Here is a 22,475-nt window from a genome sequence, read left to right as displayed (position 1 = left end):
AGCTNGTCCTTTATTTATATANTATTTNTATANTATTTAANNNTANGCTAATTTACTTTATAATAGTTCCGTTAACTACTTTATTTAATTAGTAAAGTTATATATATTAATTAACTAAATCCGTTTAATTATAGGTCCTATTATATTAATTTTAGGTTATAGTTTAAATCTAAGTTAAGGGTCTTATCCGTAGGTTATATAGAATGGCGTTATACCTATTAATTTGTTTATTATATTATTCGTAGTAAATTTAGCTAAAGGTAGCCATTTTTCCTAGTCGTTTTATAGGTAGGAGTAGTATATTTATAGGTATTGTTCCATAATTACGTTTATAATTTTAGTTTAACTATCTATCTTTAAATAAAAGGTAGTTAAGAGTTATGTTTATATACTTAATTGCTTATATAGGGCTTACTAAAAGTCTAAAACGAACTAGCTTTTATAGTTAGATATTATTAAATTAGGAAGTCTATATAGCTTAAAGATATAACGGAACCTTATAGTAGGAACTACGGTAGATTCGTTAATAGGCTAGGTATATAGGTAATATAGGAAAGTTAATAACGTAATAATAACTGGTGGAGTGGTTGCCTAATAGATTAACTCCAATTATATTCTAAGAATTACTATAAGGAAGGAACTATCTAGGTAGGGACTATAGTCCTTTAAATACATACCCGTACTCCTAAGAAAGTTATTACTTTATCTACTCTATCTACTTTATTCGCTCTATAATAGATCTTATAGATTATACAGATTATACAGATTATATTATATAACTCTACTTATCATTCCTCGTTATATAGTTCTACTAGTTCCATCTTAGACCGTGCTTATATTAACTAACTAGCTTCTTTTAACTCCTCTCTAAGTAGTTATAATATTATACTTAAAGCGTTTATAATACTATCTCCCTCCTCTCTATCTTTATCCTTAAAGATACCTAGCATCTCTAGGTTATTTACTAGAGGTATAATGTCTATCTAATTAATTTAGTTAATATTATTACTTATTATACCTAAAGTATCTTCTTCTTCTTCTATAGCTTGTCGGTCTCGTATTATTACTATAATATTATCTCTTAGTAAGATAATACCGTCTCTATATTCTCGTTATATAAAAGAGGGGTTAGTTTATATTATATTAGTAAGTCCCTTATCTTAGCAACCCTCTTCTTACTTAGAGTGTACTAAAGTAAATATTTAATTGTCCTACAATATTCGCTCTATCTCTAACGCTAAGTATACGCGTCCTATTACTCTTAATAGTCTTTAAGTTCCCTTATTAATCGCTATTAGGGTTTTAGGTTTAATCTACTGCTATAAAGCTTAATAATAAGCTCTTAGTGGCCCTTACTAAACTTTATTATTCTTATAACGCTAAAAAGGAGGCTGCTAATACTTAGCAACGCGCCTTTAATTCTTATTTTACTACGTCCGCTTAGTTAATCCGTCTTAAAAAGGTTTATAAAAAGGTCCGTTTTAAAGAGTAGAAACTTATAGAATAAGGCTTATAGGAACTTAGTAATAAAAAAACAGATTCTCTTCTAATAGAGAAGGAAATAACTCTAAGTAGTTTAGCAATTATTCCTCTTACGTCCCCCTTAGGTAGCTTATTCTTTAGCGATTCTTCTTTATTAATATTGCCTAACCTTTTCCCTTCTAATACTCCTATACCTTTCCTATAGTGTTCTTTAAATTTTCTAGTAATTTCTAGGTAGTCTTATTATAGCCTATTTACTTAACCTCGTACTATATCTTATTGTCTATATCCTTATAGCTAATAATCTTTAAGACTTACTATTTATCTTCCTTTTATCCTTTATATGTGTCTACTTTATAGACTAGTAGCTTAATATTCCCGTATACTAGCTCTAGTATTGCAATATACTATATAGGGTAGATTTTTATCTTAGCTAGTAGGTTTAACTTAAATATAATTAGTAAATTTTTTTTTATAATTTTAAAAGGTCCTAGCCTAATATAGTCTAACTTCTTACTTAGTCGTCAACTTTTAAAATTTTTGTGTAGTAGCTATACTTTATCTCCCTTCTTAAAATCTAGTCCCTTAGATCTCCTAGCGTTATAGTACTTTTTTATTCTTTACTATTGTCTAAATAAGGTTCTGTAATACAGTAGACACGGTTACTTATAACTAATTGGGTTGATTACGTAAGCTAAGCGAGCTTAGGAGGTCCATTAAATTCCACCTATAGAAGGAGAAGAAAGATAAATAGAAGAAATCGATTGCAACCAAAACCCCCCCCCCCCCACCGTGATTCTAACAACTATACTACCTTTACTATTTCCGTAAGGTTTATATAAAGATTTATTAATATCTCTATTCTTTATTTAGCTATACTACTTATTTTCTTTACTTAATATAGCGATAATAATATTCTTAGCTTATACCCGTAATTCGCCTTAAATAGTAATATACCTATTCCTTCTTAAGGTATTGCATTATATATAAACTATATAACTAGTAATAATAATACCTAATTATTCTATACGTAATTAATATAGTGCCTTAGATACTGTTTTAGTATCTAGTTTAATCTTTCTGTTTAGCCGTCTATCTGCGGATAATATGCAGTAAAAGTTACTGCTTAAACTCCTTATTCCGCTAAAAATACCTTTTAGAATACTACTATAAATCTTAAATCCCTATTTAATATAATTTTACTTAGTGCTCTATATTATATAAACACTTCTTTAATATAGATTCTAGTAATATCTTCCGCTAAGATTTCTTCTGTGTATGCTATAAAGTATCCCTACTTTATTAGCTTATTTACTATTACTAAAATTATATTATAATTTTATCCGGTAATAGAATCTCTTAATTTTAGCAACTTTATAATAAAGTCCTATAATATAACCTCCTATAGTCTTTCTAGTATTTTAATAGGTTATAGCCCCCTATATAGCTTATGCCTTATTAGTTTATTTCTCTAGTAATTTAGATATTTCTTTATAACTTACCTTACTAGTTCCTAAATTCTATTAATAATATACTCCTCTTAGAGTCTTAATACTAAGCCTATAGCTCTATTATATTTTTAAGTTAGTCCCTTATAAAATAACTTAATAAATTCTTTTATAATGTTTCTTAGCACGTACGTTACTTCTCTATTTTTATACTACTCTAAGTTTAAATCCTCTACCTATATATTTTAAATCTTTTATAACTAGTTACTCTCTAGTAATTTATAGTTCTAACTAATTTCTCTTATTACTATAATTTTTGGATAATTATACCTAATTAATCCGTTTATATCTTTTTACAGTAAAGCCCCTAATGGCTTTTTATTATTTTATAGTTTAGCCTTTCTACTTAGAGCATCTACTTATACGTTATCTATACCTTTAGTATACTAAATCTTAAAATAGTATTCTATAAGCATCTTTACCTATCTAACTTATTTCTAATTAAGTTCTTTTATTATTAGGAACCCCGTTAGGTTCTTATAATTTATTTTAACTATAAATAATTTCTTTATACCTTATAAAAATGCTTTCTATTTCTAAAGCGCTATAACTATACCTAATAACTCCTTATTATAGATGTTATAATTTAGTTCTAATAGTATTATCTTCCAACTATAATATACTACTAGGTGCTATCCGTCCTTATATTTTTATAGAAAGTATACCCCTAGTATAAAGTTTAATATATCTATTTTAACTACTATCTCTAGTTTTAGTTAGTAGATTTTAAGGATTAGGTCTTAAGTAAACAACTCCTTAACCTCCTTAAATAGTTTCCTTTATTCTTCTCCCTATACCTAAGGTTCTTCTTTCTTTATTAACCTTATAAATGGCTTAATATTCTTTAACTATTAAGCTATAAACCTTTTATAGTAATTGCAAAACCCTAGAAATAACCTTAACTATATAATATTCTTTAGTTCTTGCTAATTTACTATAGCCTTAATTTTCTTTAAATCTATACTAAGTTGGCCTAATTTAATAATAAATTTAACGAAATCTGTCTTCCTTATAAAGAACTCGCATTTCTTAATTACTATTAGCATCTGTTCTTTATATAGTCTCTTTAAAACCTATTTAACGTATTCTCCGTACTCTTCCTTACTTATTAAGTAGATAATAATATTGTTAAGATATACTATAATAAATTTATCTAAGTATTCTCTTAACACATTATTAATACGTTTTTAGAACGTTATAGGTGCATTTATTAATCTAAACTATATTACTAATAGTTTATATAGTCCTTCCTTTAACCTAAAGGCTGCCTTTTATTTATTGCCTTTTTTAATCCTAATCTAATAGTATACCTATCTTAGATCTATCTTTATAAAGATTTACGCATTACTAATTCCGTTTTAGATTTTGCTAATTAAGGGTAAAGGATACCTATCCTTCCTAGTAATGCTATTTAACTATTTATAGTTAATATATAGCCTAAGTTTTCTATTTTTCTTTAGTATAAACAGTACTGGATATCCTACTAATAACTATAATAGTCTAATATATCCCTTTTATAAGTTCTCCTAAATAAACTCTTTTAATACTCTCCCTTTTTCTTTAGTAAGCTTATAGATTAGAAAGAATTATAAACTTATTCCTAGTTCTAATTCTATCTTATAATCCTATACTATATACTTTAACAGCTTTTTACTTTCCAGTAACTATAGTTTTTTACCATACTTATAGTATCCTTTTAGTATATAACTTAGTCCTTTATCTATTTCTTCATAGGTTGCTCCTACTTAGTACTATACTATTTTAGCTTATTATTACATTTTACGGCGTTAAGTATCTTTAATATTAACTTAACCTATAACCTAATTAATTTCTAGATTATATTTCTATAACTAAGGCATTCCTAATACTGCCTTATTATTCCCTAATAGTAGTATATTAAAAGACATCTTAATTTATCTCCCTTTAATAGTTATCTAAATAGGTTCTATTTTAAGATTAATAATACCTCCTTTATAGGCTATTAGATCTCCTAAGATTATAACTAATAGATAAGTGTAAGAGGCCAGCCTAACCGGAACGTATAATTATCTAATCGACAGTGTTACCGGTAAGTAGAAGGTAAGTCAAAGGTAAGTTAAAGGTAGAATAAGTTTTACGTATTAAAGGACAAATGCTTCTAACCACTTCTATTTAGAGACTAATCGCTAGTTCTTCTCTAGAGGGGAACCAGCTTCCTATATATTTCTTTTAAGACGCTAGTAAAACCTCTCGCCCCTAACCTATCTAACTATGTCTTCTAGAATATAGATGGGATATAGATAAAACCTCCTATTGTCTTATCGGATATATACCTCTTAGGGGATTCCGTTATAATTACCTCCCCTTTTAAGGTTTTAGTCCTCTAAGACTTCGCCTCTACTAAGCTTTTATAGAGTTCCGGCTAAAACCACTAGGGAAACCCTTAGTAGAAAGGTACTCTATAATACAACTTATTACTAGCTCTTTACTAGCGCGGAACTTTACTTTATCTTTTATTCCTCTGCTCTTCTCCCACCCTAGCTCCTTATAGTGTTTTTATAATAGGATTTTAATAATAGTAATAAAAATTTAGTGGGATTTACCTCTCTAATTTTAGGAATTTGTTGTAAATAGATCTAGAGGTTATCCGGTACAACACGTTAACTAACTACTATTTCTATTTACCTAAATAGGCCTTAATAATAACGTCTTTTATTTTAATTTCTTTCTATTTATAAGTCATCATCTTTTCCTCGTCCTTCTATTAATAACACTATTCGTCCTATTCTTAAATAGGCTATTTTTATTATATCTCGCCTTTTAGCTTTTATATCTCCAGCCGTACTTCCATTACTGCCTTATTATCTTTTCTTAACGCGTCTATAAGTAATAAGATCCCTACTTTATCTCTTATAATAATGCTAACTTCTTAAAGTATTCTCTTATAATAGCTTATAGTCCTTCTACGCGTCCCTAAACCGGTAGTAGTGTTATTAATCTCCCAGTAACGCCCCAGACAGTGTCTATTGCTCCTATAGCAGTTTCCCTAAAATGCTATCATTGCTGCGTTTATACTCTTATATAGGATCCTTCCTATATTTATAAGATGCCTTACTCTAGCAAAAATAAATTTAAGTGCTCCTATTATCGCAGTAGGAGAAAGACCTACATCCCAGTATTTCTTATTCCGTCCTATTCTAGATTTCGTTAATTATACTAGATCCCCGCTATCTATATATATAAGACTTATAGGCTCTAACGCGCCATTTAAGATTTCTACTAATATCCTAATAGTAATAGGTAGGGACAGAAGGTGTCTTCCCTTACTTGCAGACTCTTTAATTCTATAAGGGTTTCCACTACTATAGAGATATAATGTTCTTAAATATATAGTATCTAGGAACGTATATACAAACAACTTGTCCTTATTAATAATAACATTTATACTCTTACGCGGGCTACTCTAGCTAGGTAAGTTTCTTTAGTGACTTATTTAGGAATTATACTAACTCCTTTAGCTAACATCTCTCTAATCCCTGCTTGGACGCCAATTTAAAACCTAGGGATACTAAGGATAGTAATAAAGGTTAAGATAAACGTTCTCCTTACTAGTCTCCCGCCTATACTAGTCCTTCTAGTACCCATTATTCTAAGAAGAATATTAGTAAAAGTGCTAATGCTTTTAGGGATAGAGGAGCCGATAATACCATTAATAATAACGTTAAGATAGAAGAGGAGACTCCTATTACTACTACTAGTATTTAAGTTATTACCTAGCTCTTTCCTTCTTTTTATAGAATAGCTTTATATAGTGCCTCTTGGGTACCTTTAGGATGCCCTATTATTAGGAATTAACTTTATACTTTAGGAATGCCTTTATTCTAAGCTTTGGTAATAATCTATATAAACGTAGTATACTACTATAATCCCTATATATAATAAACGGGTAGTATTCCTATAGGTGCCTTATAATTTCTTAAAATTTCTAATTCTTTATAGGCTATCCTTTTACTCCTCTTTGTACTATTAACTCTACTACATATCTCTAGTGCTAGGCTAGATACTCTCCTTTTATCCCTAGGGGATCTTTCTAAATCCCTAAGGCCACTTCTTATAGTGCTACTACTTCTTCTTAAACAGCGTCTTCTTTAAATAGTATCCCTAGTAGTTCTCCTGTAGATCCCTATAGGCTTCCTCTTATAGGATTTTAGGATCCCTATTATAATAGCGAAATGTTTCCGTTCTTAATGCCTATACTTAATCCTATAGTTTTAATTTACGGGGTCTTTTCCGTTACTTTACCTATAGTATATCCGGAACCATTTCTAAGTCTTTACCTTTAGTTCTTAGAAAGGTTTTAATTGCGGTATTACATCCTAGCTAAAGGTACTCCTTAGGTTCCCAACTATTATACGCCTAGAAATATCCTTCCCAATAAACTAAAAATTCGCGCTTCTTCTAGCGCTATTTTTAGTTTAGAATATCTTCTACATTCCATTCTAGTTCCCTATTAATTTCGCTAGGTAGGGGCGGTTCTATACTATCTTTTCTCCAGTATAACTTTAGTAAGGAAATATAAAATATAGGATATATTAGATAAGATTTCGGTAATTCTAATTTATAGGCTTAGTTTCCTTTAGTTTTCTTAACTATCTTAAAGGGTCTAAGCCACTAGTAATCCAGCTTCTTCTTAATGCATTTTATTTGGATATTTTTTTATAAATAGTAAGACTTCGTCTCCTATCTTAAATTCTTTTAGTATATATTTTTCGTTATAGTACCTTTTTTGCACAGCCTAGGCGTCTAGTAAGTGCTTTTTAAGTTTCTCTCTATAAATTCTTATTTGCTTAATTCTTTCGGACGCCACTAGTACCTCTCTTTTAGGAATAATGTCTTTAACATTCTAGGGGTTATTTACTTTTACCCCAAATAATGCTTTATAAGGGGTTATTTTTATACTGCTGTAGATGCTTATATTATATACGTGCTATACTAAAGCCAACCACAATGTCTAATTATCCTGTTAATAATTAATATAGTAGCGGAGGTAGTATTCTAATAACGCATTTAGACGCTCTGTTTACCCGTCTATTTATAGGTAAAAGGTAGTACTTATCCTTCGCCGTATTTTTAATAAGAGATAGAATAAAGACTAAAATACACTATTAAATACGGTACCTCTATCAGATACAATTCCCCTTAGTATACTAAATAAGAGCCACCGTTCTAAAAATAGGTCTACCAATTCTGCTACTGTAATCGTTATTATAATAGCAAAGTATCCTAAAAACTTTATATACCTATTAATAATTACTAGGATAGCATTAGCAACCTCTCTAGTTCTTATCTTAATAGGGGGTAAGTCTATAATAAAATCTATTATTAATTCTAATATAGGTCCCTACGGAATAGGAAGCACTAATAACTCGCCGTATAGGCGATACCTAAATATCTATATCCTTTAGCATATATTACACCTTAATATATAGTCCTTAACCTCTTTAAACATTCCGTCCTAAAAGTATTTTCTTTAAACGGCCTTTAGGGTTTTATTAGCACTATAGTAACCCTTAAAAGGGTTATTATAAAAGACCTTTAGAATTTTATCTTAAATTACTTAGTCCTTTAGGACATATATAGCACCCTTAAAGCGCAATAAACCCTTTTAGTCTTACTGCTATAGCTTCTTAGTAACTCTAGCTAAGTTAGTCTCTACTATATCTTTCTACCTCTCCCTAGAGGCGAAGGCGTCCCTTTATTAAGCTTAAAGAAGAAGATCTAAAAAGGTTTTATATAGATTACTTACTTTCATTTCGCCTACTACTATTATAGACTTAAGGCGTAGCATAAGACGTTTTAAACTATTAGTACTAGCAGATTCTCTTACCGTTATATAGTATACCATGCTACGGATAGGTATCTTGCCTATCCCCCTTAGATCCGAAAACTCACAGTTAATACGCCGTTAAGTTAAAGGTGCCGCGGCACCTCTAGCACATCCTATAGAATTTTCGCTAATTCTAGGGTACGCCAACTTTATAATATCTACTTAGTTTATAACCTGGTCTATAACTATATCCTATAGCTCCACAATCATATTACTTTATAGCTGTATTACTAGGACCTCTACCCTACTATAAAATTCTATAGTTTTAGGGAAAGAGTCTTCTTTCTTTCTAAGCAAATTTTGCAATATAGGGATTATTTCCCCTATACTATCCTAGATCCTCCCTATCTTATAATCTAAACGTCTTAACAACCTATTAGCAGGATTTATCTTTTCTAGGCGGTATATAATTTTAAAGTCATACTGCAATAGTGCCTCTACCTATCTCGCTTATTAACTGCTTAACACCTTTATAGTTATAAAGTATTCTAGGTTATTATAGTCTATAAGGACTTTAATAGGATAATTGCTTCCTATATAATAATATCGCCAGTACTTTATTACTATAATTATCGCAAGTAGCTCCTAGTTATATATTATATAACACTACTCTATAGGGGTTATTTTCCTTAACTAAAACGCCACAAAATACTATTTTCCGTCTTTTAATTAAGATATAATTGCCCCTAGGGTAAAGCCGGATATATCCATTTTAAGGTATATATATAGCTCCTAGTAGAAGTATATTAGGATAGGCGCTAACGTAAATAAATCCTTTAACTAGTCTATAGCCTACTTAGCAGCTTCCCTAAATATAAAGGGTCCTAACTTCTTACCATTCTTAAATCCTTTTAGTAGATTAGTAATTAGGAGTATTACTTATAAGTAGTAAATAATAAACGTTTAGTAGAAGTTCGCTATACCTAAAAAAACCTATACTTCTCTAAATATTATAGGGTAGGGCTATTCCCTAATAGCGTCTACCCGACTTTTCTCTATTAATACTCTATTAATGCTAATAATAAAGCCTAAAAAATTAATGCTAATAGTATAGAACGTGCACTTTTTTAGGTTTATATAGAGCTTATATTCCCACAGTCTTTCTAGTACTATTTACACGTGGTACATATATACTTCGTAGTTATTAGAGTAAACTATAATATTATTAAGGTAGACCACATATATTATGTCCAATAGGCCTAATAATGCCTTATTAATATAGGCCTAAAATATCGCTAGTACGTTAGTAAGCCCGAATAGCATTACTAGGTACTTAAAGTGGCCGTACCGTATTTAGAATGCTATTTTCTACTTATCGCCGGCTTTAATCCGGATTTAATAATATACATCTCTTAGATCTAATTTTATAAATATTTTTACGCCCAACAGCCTATTAATAAGCTCCCCTATTAAGGGTAATAGGTAGCAATTCTTTATAGTAATCTTATTTAGCGCCTAATAGTTAATACAGAGGCAAAGGGTCCTGTTCTTCTTAGGTATAAATATAATTAGTACCCCTGCTAAGCTTATAGAGGGCTAAATCTATCCTCTCTAAAGATTATCTACTATATATTAACGTAGTACCGCCAGCTTATTTTCTAATAGGTTATATAGTGGTCTAAAAGGAGGTTGTTTATCCCCTATATTTATCTTATACTTAACCAATATAGAGTTAGGTAAGGTTTATATAGCCTCTTTACTAGAAATATTCTCTAAGTCTATATATTCCTATAGAATCTCTAGTTCCTTAACTACGTATAGCCGGACATCCAAAAATAAATATCCCGTGTCCCTATTCTTAGTATTAAGAGTGGCATATATAGCATATGCCCACCCTTCTTTTTATATATAGTTTAAGAAAGTCTCTTAATCTTTAACTATAATGCGTGGTTAAGACTTCTGATATTAATATAAGGCTAAAGGCCAATTAATATCCGGATTAACTTGGCGAAGCTATAGGTATCCCAAAATAAGGTTATACCCCTTAATTTCTGCGGCATAGAAGCGCATCTCCTATATATCCCATAAACCATCGCGGTCCTAGCTAGCCACGGAAAAAGCCTATTCCCTATAGCATAGAATCCGGTAGCCTCTAATACTTTAAATAGTGCGCACCTATAAGCCGCTAAGGTCCAAATCTAATTCTTTTACTAGTAATTAAGAAATAAACCCTATACTCGCGCCGCTGTCTATAAGGCAGTCTCGTATTACCTATTTATTATTAACTTAAATAAAGACAGGAATAACTATATAGTAGTTTACTCCCTTCTTCTCTTACTGGCCTAGTATAAGGGAGTAAAGATCTACTAGGCTATCTCTTTTCCTAATTAGGCTAACTCTTACTTCTTCTACCGGTAGAAGCGGCTTATATAGCCCTTCTTACCGCAGTTATAACAGGTATATGTCTCCTAGTTCCCCTTCTACGGATTAGGTCTCTACCTATTATTATTTTAGGGTTAACTAGTGTTACTCTAGGGCTATAAAGCCTGCTTACATTATCCTTTTGTAGAGCGGTTAGGTCGGAATTTGCCCCTATTATTAAAGTTAGGTCTAGTCCTACGCTCTTTATTATTGGCGTCTTATTCCTTTTACTTACCTAAATAGTCTTTTTTAGCACTCTTAATCCGAGTAGCTTTAGAGATAAGCTTTTCTTAAAAGGTAGGAATTTCGCCCTTCTCTTATATAGCCTATTAAATCTTAGATTATAGCTTAGTAAGTAACTGGTAAAGTTATATAGCGTTATCCTATAAATCTAAGTAGGGTATATTGTCTTCTAGTTCTTCTAAGTAGTTTATAAATTAGACCACAGTCTAACCATCCCGCTATTTAGCGTTGTAGTATCGCTAGTTATAGTCCATCCCTTAATTAGTAGGGTTTTAGATCTAATTAACCAACTAGATCCTAAGTTCGCTAAATTTAAGGGGTATAGTAAGTTTCTTCTTATAGCGTGTCTATAAACTCTTAATAGTGCTACGTAGGAAGGTAGAAGTAATTAGTATCTAATTATACTTATTAGAGTAACGTTTTAGATCTAGCCAAAACTTAGTTTTATATTATTAAATAAAACGATTATAGTTCTAAAGACTATTACTATAGTACTTATTAAGTTCCTTTATACGGAATTTAGGTTTTTCTAACATTATAGCATAGTATAGCGTTACCCCTTTAAGTCCGCTTCGTGTCTAGGGTGTCTATACTTCCCCTAATTGTCCTTATAATTATTCTTAGTAGTCTTAATATACTTATCTTAATTATATCTCTAGCTCCTTTATTTTTTATAGGGTCTTGTATAGCAACCGCTCTAATAACTCCCCAGCGGTAATTATTCCTAAAGATCTTATAAGGTTAGATAGACCAGCCATAGCTTCTTTGTAGAAAGAGGAAATATGCTCCTCTAGGGAGACTCTTTAAGCCTCTTGCAGTAAGGACGTTGCTTTATAGGGTACAGGAGTATAGTCCGTTATCGTTAATTAATAGCCGTACGTTCCTAACGGATTGTAAGTAATTAGAATTATAAGAGGCTAGCCTAACCGGAACGTATAATTATCTAATTAACAGTATCACTAGTAAGTAGAAGGTAAGTTAAAGGTAAGTTAAAGGTAGAATAAGTTTTACGTATTAAAGGATAAATGCTTCTAATTACTTCTATTCAGAGACTAATTGCTAGTTCTTCTTTAGAGGGGAACTAGCTTCCTATATGTTTCTTCTAAGACGCTAGTAAAACCTCTTGCCCCTAACCTATCTAACTGTGTCTTCTAGAATATAGATGGGACATAGATAAAACCTCCTACCGTCTTATCGGATATGTACCTCTTAGGGGATTCTATTATAATAAGAGTGCTCCTTTTATCTATATAGTAGCCCTATCCTTTTAACTGCTGTTAGTAAGATATAGTTCCTTATTACTCCACTATCTATTAATACTTTAAACTATTAATCTTACCATTTAATTTATAAATTTAGGTATTGTCCTTAAATTCCTTTAAGGGTCTAAGGCTCTATTACTAGCTCCTTTTAGTTTTATAGGCCTCTACTTTTCCTAATTATTAGCTACTAGATTCTAGTGCACTTAACTTATTCTTTAGCCAATACTTCGTTCGCTTTTTATCCTTAATATATTATAGATACGTATTCTCTAGATATTCCCACTACTATTATCCATCTAAGCATTCTTCCGTAAGGAATCTTCCTAGTTAAAGTATTAAGTCTTTTAACTCCTAAACTTCTACTAAATGCTAGCCGTGTATATACTTAGCATTCCTATACTATTGCTTATTTAGCGCCTAATATATCCTTATAGGGTATTTCCGGTTCTTTTTTTTTTTATAGATTTTTGTGTATTTTATATATATTATCTATATATGCAATCTATAATAGCGTATAGTATATAGGGTACTTTAAATCAACTCTTAACTTATCTTTGTCCTTAAGTTTAAACCTCTATTACACTAATCTAAATATTGCGACTTTATTCGCAGGTACTAAGATATATCTTTCGCTTCTCTAGTTCTCTAATTATTCCTCTAGATCCTTTAATATTATAATTAAGGCTCCCTTAATATAATTTATTGCTTTCTTTATAATTAGGTGGTTTTAAATAACTCTCTCGTCTAACTATATATAGAAATCTTCCTACTTATTATTATATCTTTACCCATACCACTTTTAGTACAGCTACTGGAGTATATACGGCCTATCCATAAGAAAGTATCTTCTTATTACTATATTATAACAGCCCTTTATATGCCGTTTCTTAAACCTAGTTAGAATCCCTAAATCCTCTTTATTTTCTAGTTTAGTAAGCTACTTAGCTTTTAGCGTGCCTATTTTCAGCCTATTAGTAATTCTTTATACCGGTACTCTATTCTATATACAACTTAGTATACTAGATCTTATATCTAATCCTTTCTTTTACTATATAAAGATTCTTGCTCTAAACTTATCTATAGTTTTTTATAGTTTACGTCTTATAACTAGATCCTTAAAGTTCTCTTACTTCTTAATTATAATATTAACTTTTTAATCTTTAGTCTGAACAACATATTCTACTAGTAAGTCCTTTAGGTCTATATGTTTGTCTTTTAGTCTAACTACTATTTATATTACTAATTTTCTAATCTATAATAAAGTTACTTACTTCTTACCTATAGGTGTCCTTATTTATACTCCAAATTCTTAGTCCCTTAAATTCTTTAATCCTAAGCCTGCTTCTATCTTAAGCTATACTCCAGCCTTAGTCTAACTAGGCTTTACTAGTATTTTTATCTTGTCTTAAAAGTCTTAAATCTTACTTATCTTATCTTAAGAGTCTTATGCTTTTAGGAAACTTCGTCCTAAGCTTATTTATATATTACTAAACTAAGCTATTACTCTGCTTTATTAGTTATTATTTATTATAGGTCCTTAAGCATACTTTATCTTATCTTAAGAATCTTAGTCGTCTCTTATCTTATCTTAAAAATCTTAAGCCTTTAGCTTTTGCCTTTATTAAGTAGTAAGCTAGTACTAATAGTTATCTACTTACTTAATCGTCTTTAAATATTACTTCTTCCGTCTTATAAAGCGATGGATGCCATATCTAATAGTATTATAATACCCGTTACTAAACCTTACTCTATAGCGGTTTTAGTCTTTACTTCTATTGCGTTATTAAGGCTTAGATACCCCTAGTTAGTTTCTTTTATCTTATCGCTATTAATTAATAAGTACTCTAACTCTATTATTATTATTACTAATCTTTATCCGTATATTACTATAATATCTTAATTTACCTTATAGAGTTAATCTTATTCTTTATCTAACTCTCTAGCTTTTTAAGCCCTTTTAACTCTAGCTTCTATAGCTAATAGCTTGCGCTATACTTAGCGTCTTTATAAATTTAGTATACGTTATTATAACAAAACGCAAAACTTTTAATTAAATATTCTTTTGTTCCTTGTAGTACACTATTATCCCTCTATATATATATGTTACTTACTATTAGTTTAGTTCCTTTTACTACGTAGTAACTTTAACCACTTCTATAGTCTCTGGCGAAATAACCCTATTTTCCGCAATTTATATAAGCTCCGTTTTTAAACCATTACTTTTACTATAGAGTCCGCTTAAACATCTTCTACTAATAAGATCCTTGGTTTAACCTATACTCCTTAGTCCTATAATTACTTAATCCTTAACTTTTAGGTTTCTATAGTTATTTCCTTTATTTCTTATAGGTTTTTTTAGTACTACTTAGGTCTATTAGCTCTGCGCTATACTATAGTTTCTAATTTAACTTTAGTTATTGCGTACTTTGCGTCTTATATAACTATAAAACTCTATCTTAGCTTTTTTTAGCCTATTCCCTTTAGAAGATCCTATTATTAATCTTTATTACTTAATCTATTAATTCCCTAAGGGTGTCCGCATCTTTTATTAGAATAATTACGTTTTAGACTTTTACTTTAAGTCTCTGTTTATACTATACTATAAGCGCCTTATTATTCTATTTAACCTATATAGCTAATATCTAAAACTGCGTTATATACTTAATTACTAAGGTTCGCTATACTAGGTCCTAAAGCTTTCTTTCCGCTATAGTTATTGCTTCTAGGTCCCTAAATATCTATATTAATCGTTCCGTAAATCTAGTCTAGCTTATAAACATATATCGTACTTCCTAATTAGTAGTCGTTATACTATTATCTTATATCTCCGTAAGATAGGGTTTAAACTATTTAAGCGCCCTTCCCGTTAAGAATAATTCTGCGTACGCTACCTAATCTATAGGTATTACTAACTTTACTCCTTCCTATGTAACTTTAAAGTGCATTTATATAAGGAATCCTTTAAGCTTTAATCTTTCTTCTAAGAATCGTTTAATTAAAGGTAACTTAACCTTTACTACTCCTATTCTATTAACCCTTTACTTAAGTATAGTATTATTATCTATTAACTAATTAACTATTACTTATAACTGTTTAACTGTAACTAGTTATAAGTTAGTATCTGCTATACTAGTGTTATTACCTAACCCTAAGGTCCTTGCTGCCGTTAATAGCGTCGTCGTGGCTGCTTTTAGTGGCATATTGTTTAACTTCTAATACCGTAACTATAGTAGTAATTATATAACGAAACCTTATAGCAGGAACTATAGTGGATTTATTAATGGGCTAGGTGTATAGGTAATATAGGAAAGTCAACAATATAATAATAACTAGTGGAGTGGTTGCCTAATAGATTAACTCTAATTATATTCTAAGAATTACTATAAGGAAGGAACTATCTAGGTAGGGACTGTAGTCCTTTAAATACACACCTGTACTCCTAAGAAAGTTATTACTCTATTTGCTCTGTCTGCTTTATTTACTCTATAATAGATCTTATAGATTATACAGATTATATAGATTATATTACGTAACTCTACTTACCATTCCTCGTCACATAGTTCCACTAGTTCCATCTTAAACCGTGCTTATATTAACCAACTAGCTTCTTCCAACTCCTCTCTAAGTAGTCGTAATATTGTACTTAAAGCGTTCGTAACAAAAGACGTACTTAATAAAATATTTAGCTACTAATATTATATTAATTAAGTTTATAGGAATTATATATCGTATTTTTATAAGATAATTAATAACTACTATAATATTCGTAAACCTATTACTATTAGGTAGGTTAACTATAAAGTTAATTAAAATATCTCGCTATCTTTATATTAGAATTGGCAATAGTTAAAGTACTCCTTACTTCTTTATATAAGAGGTCTTCCTACGCACGTATATTCTATATACTTAAACATATTTTTGTATATAGTTGTGCATTATAGGCTAGTAGTATACTTATTAAATAATCTTATAGGTTTTTATATGGCCAGGATGCCCTATAATAGGGAAATTATATATAAATTTAAGTATCTTAAATCGTAAAGGTTTAGAATTTAGGACTACTATCTTTATTAATAGTATAACCGATTATTACGGATTTTACATTTAGTAAGTATAATATCCTTATATTGCCGTTTTCCTATTTAAATTGCTTTTATTATATCTACTATCTAGGGATTATTCTTATATTTATACTCTATTAGTTTATTAATTTCTATATCCTACTTATTAATTTCTAATTTATTTCTATTAAGTTCCGCGTCTAGAAATATAGGGCGTAGTTTTTTAAAGCGTTTAGGGGGTAGCAGAATTTGTAATTAATTTATAATCCGTTTATTAGAGGCGTTTATAAGTAAGTCCTATAATTATTATATTAATAAGTTAGGCTTCTAATTAAGTTTGCTAGGTTAGTATATAATCTTAAAGTTAAATTATAAGAGGTATTTAGCTTAATGAATTTAGTGTTGCGTTAATTGCTTTATAGTTATAAAGTACTATAGGTTTTTATAGTCCGTTAATACGCGTATTAGAAATAATAATTCTTTAAGTTTTGGACGCCATTATTTAAAGCATATAATAATTATAAGTAGTTCCTTATTATATATTTTATAGTTTAATTTAGCAGGGGTAAGTTTCTAGAAGAGAAAGGCTACTAGACATAGCTCGCCGTTCTTATTATATTATAATAACACTCCTCCTAGTATATAATTAGACGAGTCTATTTTAATAATATATTTAAGGTTAAGATTAAAATAGGTAAGTATTGGAGTAGTTATAAAATGATGTTTTAGGTTATTAAAAGCTTATTTATAATTAGTAGTCCATTTAAATCTTATATTCTTCCTTATTAAGTTTACTAATAGCTAAATAATTTTTAAGAAGTAATTAATAAATTGATAATTGTCATGGGACGGGGGTAGTGGCTACAGAGCGTATGTATTTGAGGAGTCTATAAGACGTTACGCGATCGATCGTAAGGGTCGAGGGCGTAAGGAGGTGATATACCTACGCATAGCTGACGTAAGCTATACGCAAGGTGTATATAAAAGCACGGGGCTCTCCTATAGAGGCCCCTGCGGTCGGGTTCCGTAACACTACTTCCCCTTCTATTAAGGCGGAGCTCCGGCGACGCTGTGGTTACTATATATATATAGGGGGAACGCTTAGGGTATAGAAAAGAAGAAGAGATATTATTATAGGTATAATAGGCTCGTATAAATACTTCTAACTTAAAGCTTATAGGTTACTACTATGCGAAGGTACTAAGCTATAGAGGGGAAGGAGACTGTTAAAGACTTAGTAAGATATAAGGGTATTGCTAAGGCGCTAGTAGTAAGCGAGCTAATGGTGATTTTTTATCCTAGGGATAAAAAATCCTAATTAGCTAGTTTCTCCTTAGCGTCTAAAAATCTAACTAATTAGACAACTTTAACCGGCGGGTAAAGTTCCTAGATATCTTATTGGAGTAGTTATATAACGGTAATGTTTAATAATTTAGCTGTGACGGCTCCTATAGGGGATTAAGTACGAAATCTTTGCTTTGGCCTAGTTTCTATAGGTTTGTGTAGTAGAAATTACTAATTAGATCTTTTACATTTTTAAAATCTTTCTATAGTTGTCATTCCGGCTAATCTATATTAAATCCTATATAGGTAGCTTTGTAGTAGAGCTGCCGTCCTTTACCTTTACTAAAGTATTTAAAGTTAATAATTTATTTAATGGTCTACTTCTTATAGTTCTTATCTTTATTCTTATCTTAGATTAGTACTAGTAGGGGTTTAGGCTATATTTATTTTAGTAAAGGGTTAGGCTAGTAAAGGTATAGTTGCTATAGGTAAAATATAGGCTATATCCTATAGGTGGCTAGGGTAGGTAGGAGCTCTAGCTTATATATAGCTCCCCTATTAATAACTCGTTTAATTAGGTAGGGGCTAAGGTTCTTATAATTAAGTAACTTTATAGGCCTCTGCGTAGAGATATTATGTATATTTAGCTATACCTAGTCGCCAACACGCATCTCCGGTGGTAGTGTTCTGTAATAGTTAGTAAAGTAAGCCTGCTTTACTTAAGCCTAGGCCATTTCTCCCTTATAGTAGTTAAGTAGATTTTTTATACAGTCTATATGCTAGTTAGTAAGTAGCATCTTAAGGCGTTTTCTATATGGCAGTTTCTTATTAATAGGTTCTAGTAGTTTTATGCTAGATTAGGGGTAATATCCCTTATTTACAAAGAATAGGGTAAGTCCTATAGTAGTTAAGACGTGGTTATTTGCTGCGAATTTACCTAATAGGAGGTAATTTACCTAGTTATCTTAACTATAGGCAACTACCTGTCGTAGGTACGCTTTTATACTAGCATTAGCGTTTTCCGGGTACCTAGCAGTTTTATAATAAAAGGATATAAATATCTTAACAAAGATGCTAAGGCGTTAGTAGATTTGTCTCTATATATTAGAGCCGAACTATATACCTTAGTCGGCTGTAATTAAGTTAGGTAACCTATATAATCGGTAAATTTCGCGAAGAAAGGCGTTAGTGACGTCGCTAACGGCTACACCTTCGGTTAGGACGTAGTGGCGCTCTTTTATAAGTCGGTATATTATTATAAGGATGTTCTTATAGGTACGGCCATATTATTTACAGGGTGGTAGGTTAATAACGAAATCTATAGCAATATCTGCCTATAGTTATATAGGTACTAGTAGAGGGTATAGTAGTCCTTAGTACTTTGTATTAAAGGCCTTAGCGCGCTTATAACCCTAGCAGGCGCCTATAAAACGTTTAACTAAGTCTATTATTTTAGGCCAGAAGTAGTATCGGCTAAGAAGCTTATAGGTTCCTCCTTTACCTAGGTAGCCGCTTAATTAGAGGTTATAGGCCATTTAGATTAGTTACCGTTGTAGATTTTCTAAGTTAGGGACGAATAGACGGCCTTTATAATAGAGCCTATTTTCTTTTACTTCTAAGGCTGCTATATTAATCTAGCCTAAGCTTTAGAGTTTAGTTGGCAGTATATAGGCGCTAGCGGTCTTTGCGGTAATAAGTTAATATAGTAATAGGTTAATAGAGGTATTATATACCATAGTAATAAGCTTATTAATTTTAGGAGGTAATTCTAGTTCTATAGTGTAAAGCTAAGGTATAGTTAGCTTTATTATAGGTAGCATACCTAGGGCCAAATTCTATGCTTTTAGAATCGTTTATTATTAGAACTAGTTATAAAGGTCATCTTTAAACTAAGGAAGGTCTTATAAGCGGCGTATTAGGCTATTAGGCTTAGTACCTTATACTCCTAGCCTATATGCGATTTTAAAGTTAAAACTAGAGAGGAACTTGTTCCAGCGTACTTAGTATTAGTTTAGCTATTTTATAGTTATAAAGTACTTAAGGTTGCAATAATTTATAAGGACTTTAGTTAGCTAGTTAGGTTTTACTAAGAAGAGTTCCGGTCGGAATTCCTTAAATACTTATATAATTGCAAGAAGTTCCTTATTATAGATCTTATAGTTATATTCTTATAGTATAAGCTTAGATAAGTAGAATGCGACTAGGTAAAAAAGACCGTTATCGCCTATTTAGAAAAGAATGCCTACGTTAATATAGTTTAAGGAGTTAGTCTTAAAATAGAGTTGTTGTCCTAGTATAAAGTAAGCTAGGATAGGTGCTTTAGTAAAAGCATCTTTAAGGTCTTAAAACGCCTTCTTATATTTAGGCGTCTAGATAAAACGTAAATATATTTTTCTTCCTTTTATAGAAAGGCCCTTTATTTATATTATTACTATAAGTAATACTATAACACCTAAGAAGTTATATATAAATTTTTAATAGAAGTTAATAAAACTGAGGAAAGCTTATATATCCTTAATGCAGTTAGGGGTTTGCTATTTAGTAATTATATATACCTTCTTAGGGTCTATACGGACACCCTTAGTAGTAATAATTAGTTTAAGGTATTTTACTTCTATAACTAAGAATTTATACTTCTTTAAATTAATATAAAATTCTATGTCCCTAAGGCGCTATAGGACCTTTTAAACGTACTTGGTATACTTAGAAGGATTATTGCTATAAATAAGTATATTATCCAGGTACGCAAAGCAGAAGTTGTTAAGGTAATCCTATAAGGCGTTATTAATATAGCTTTAGAAGCTGCCTAGGCCGTTATATACGCTAAAGGGTATAATAGTATATTTAAATTGGCTAAAGCGCGATATAAATACGGTTTTCTATTTATTACCTTCCCGTATTTAAAGGCGGTTAAAGTCAACGATAATATTAAGCTTAGTATAGATTTTGGCTTAGCTAAGCCGCTTAAGAGTCTCGCGTATAAGCGGTATAGGGTATTAGTTCTTAATCGTAATAGTATTAAGTCCTCTATAGTTAATATAGAATTGGATACCTCCTTTTAGCTTCTTAATAAGGAGAATAGGGGCGGCTACTAGGGATATACTGAGACGAATAAACCCTTTATTAAGGTGCTTGTTAATATACTTTTTAATAACTAAAAGTTTGTCTTTTAATATTGGGTAGGGTCTCTTATAGGGTAGCGTTTTTCCTTATTTAATATTAATAGTATAGTTATTAGGTTAATATAGGGGGAGTATATCTACGCTCTTTTATAAGCATACGTTAATAAAGTTATAGTACTTCTTAGGGAGGAGCTTACGGAGTTCCTCGTTAGTAAGTCGTTTTTTAAGCTTTATAAACTTCTTAAAGTCTAAAGGTAAAAGTCCATAGAGTTCTACGGGGGCATCGTTTTCTAGGAGGTCGACTATATCTATTCTATTACTATAAAAGACGTAGTCCTATTCTTTATTAAGCTTATATAGTTATAATTAGAAGGCTGCGGTAACGGTCTAGCCTTTTCTACGTACTATACGGTAAAAGGCCGCGGCGCTTATGTGGTAGTAGTTAGTCATAGGTAGGGTAATAAGGGATTCCTTAGGTTAATATCCTGGGGAGTAAATAAAGGTAGTTAGGCTATGCCCTAGGCAAGTCTCTCTGCAGTATTTAGAGTTAAAGGTTNCTTCTCTCTTCTTCTAGTTAATAAAGGGGTTATATTATTTAAGCTAGTTTATTCCGAGGATAATAGGGTAGTTAGTAAGTGGTATAATATAGGCCTAAAGTTCTTCCTAGTGCCTATTTATATCTAGGTAGAGTTATACTATATAGGTAATCTTCTATACGGTATAACTACCGTCAGCGAGTTATAGGGCGTAGGCTTTAGTAAGGGGTAAGATAGGTAGGTTATAAGTATACACAAATTAGGTATTTATAAATTTATTAGTAGCTCCGCAATTAATTATAGAACGGCTTTTATATTATTTTTTAGCAGTAGTTCCTATTATAGGTAAAACTACCTATTTCCATCTATTTATTTTTACTAAGTTATTTATTAAGTAAGCTAATATATAGATCCCTCCGTTATTAGGGCGTTTTAACCCACGACTTAGGGCTAGGACTTAGCGTTTTCCACTTCTATATCTAACTCTACCGCTATTACTATATCTTTGTCTTATATAGTAGTAGTATATAGTAACATATTTAGTATTTAGGGTATTAGGTTAGGTATTAGGCGGCGGCTACTAAACCTAGCTATTAGGTAGTTTAGGCTATCGCAATAACAGCCTTCTTAATAGCATCTATAGTAGTATCTTAGTTTCTAAAGTAGCTCGCGTTCTTTATCTAGGAGTTTTTACGGAAAGGTTAGTATAGAGAGGTTAATATTAGCTCCAGTAGTATTTAAGGTAGTAGG

The 22,475-nt window shown here is 30.8% G+C and overlaps 1 protein-coding gene across 1 annotated transcript; it reads right to left on the bottom strand.

Annotated features, from left to right (window-relative positions):
• Nucleotides 1-20,601: 20,601 nt before the first annotated feature.
• On the bottom strand, nucleotides 20,602-20,838 carry K441DRAFT_558380 (uncharacterized protein; the record flags this gene model as incomplete). The annotated part of the gene is given in 2 exon segments (XM_067643407.1): nucleotides 20,602-20,739; nucleotides 20,758-20,838. Coding segments are annotated over 2 exon segments (219 nt in total), but the record flags the coding sequence as incomplete, so codon positions are not given.
• Nucleotides 20,839-22,475: the final 1,637 nt, after the last annotated feature.

This window comes from Cenococcum geophilum, assembly GCF_001692895.1.
Source record: "Cenococcum geophilum 1.58 unplaced genomic scaffold K441scaffold_19, whole genome shotgun sequence".
Taxonomy (NCBI): Eukaryota; Fungi; Ascomycota; class Dothideomycetes; order Gloniales; family Gloniaceae; genus Cenococcum; species Cenococcum geophilum.
This window is presented reverse-complemented; position numbering and strand designations above follow the sequence as displayed.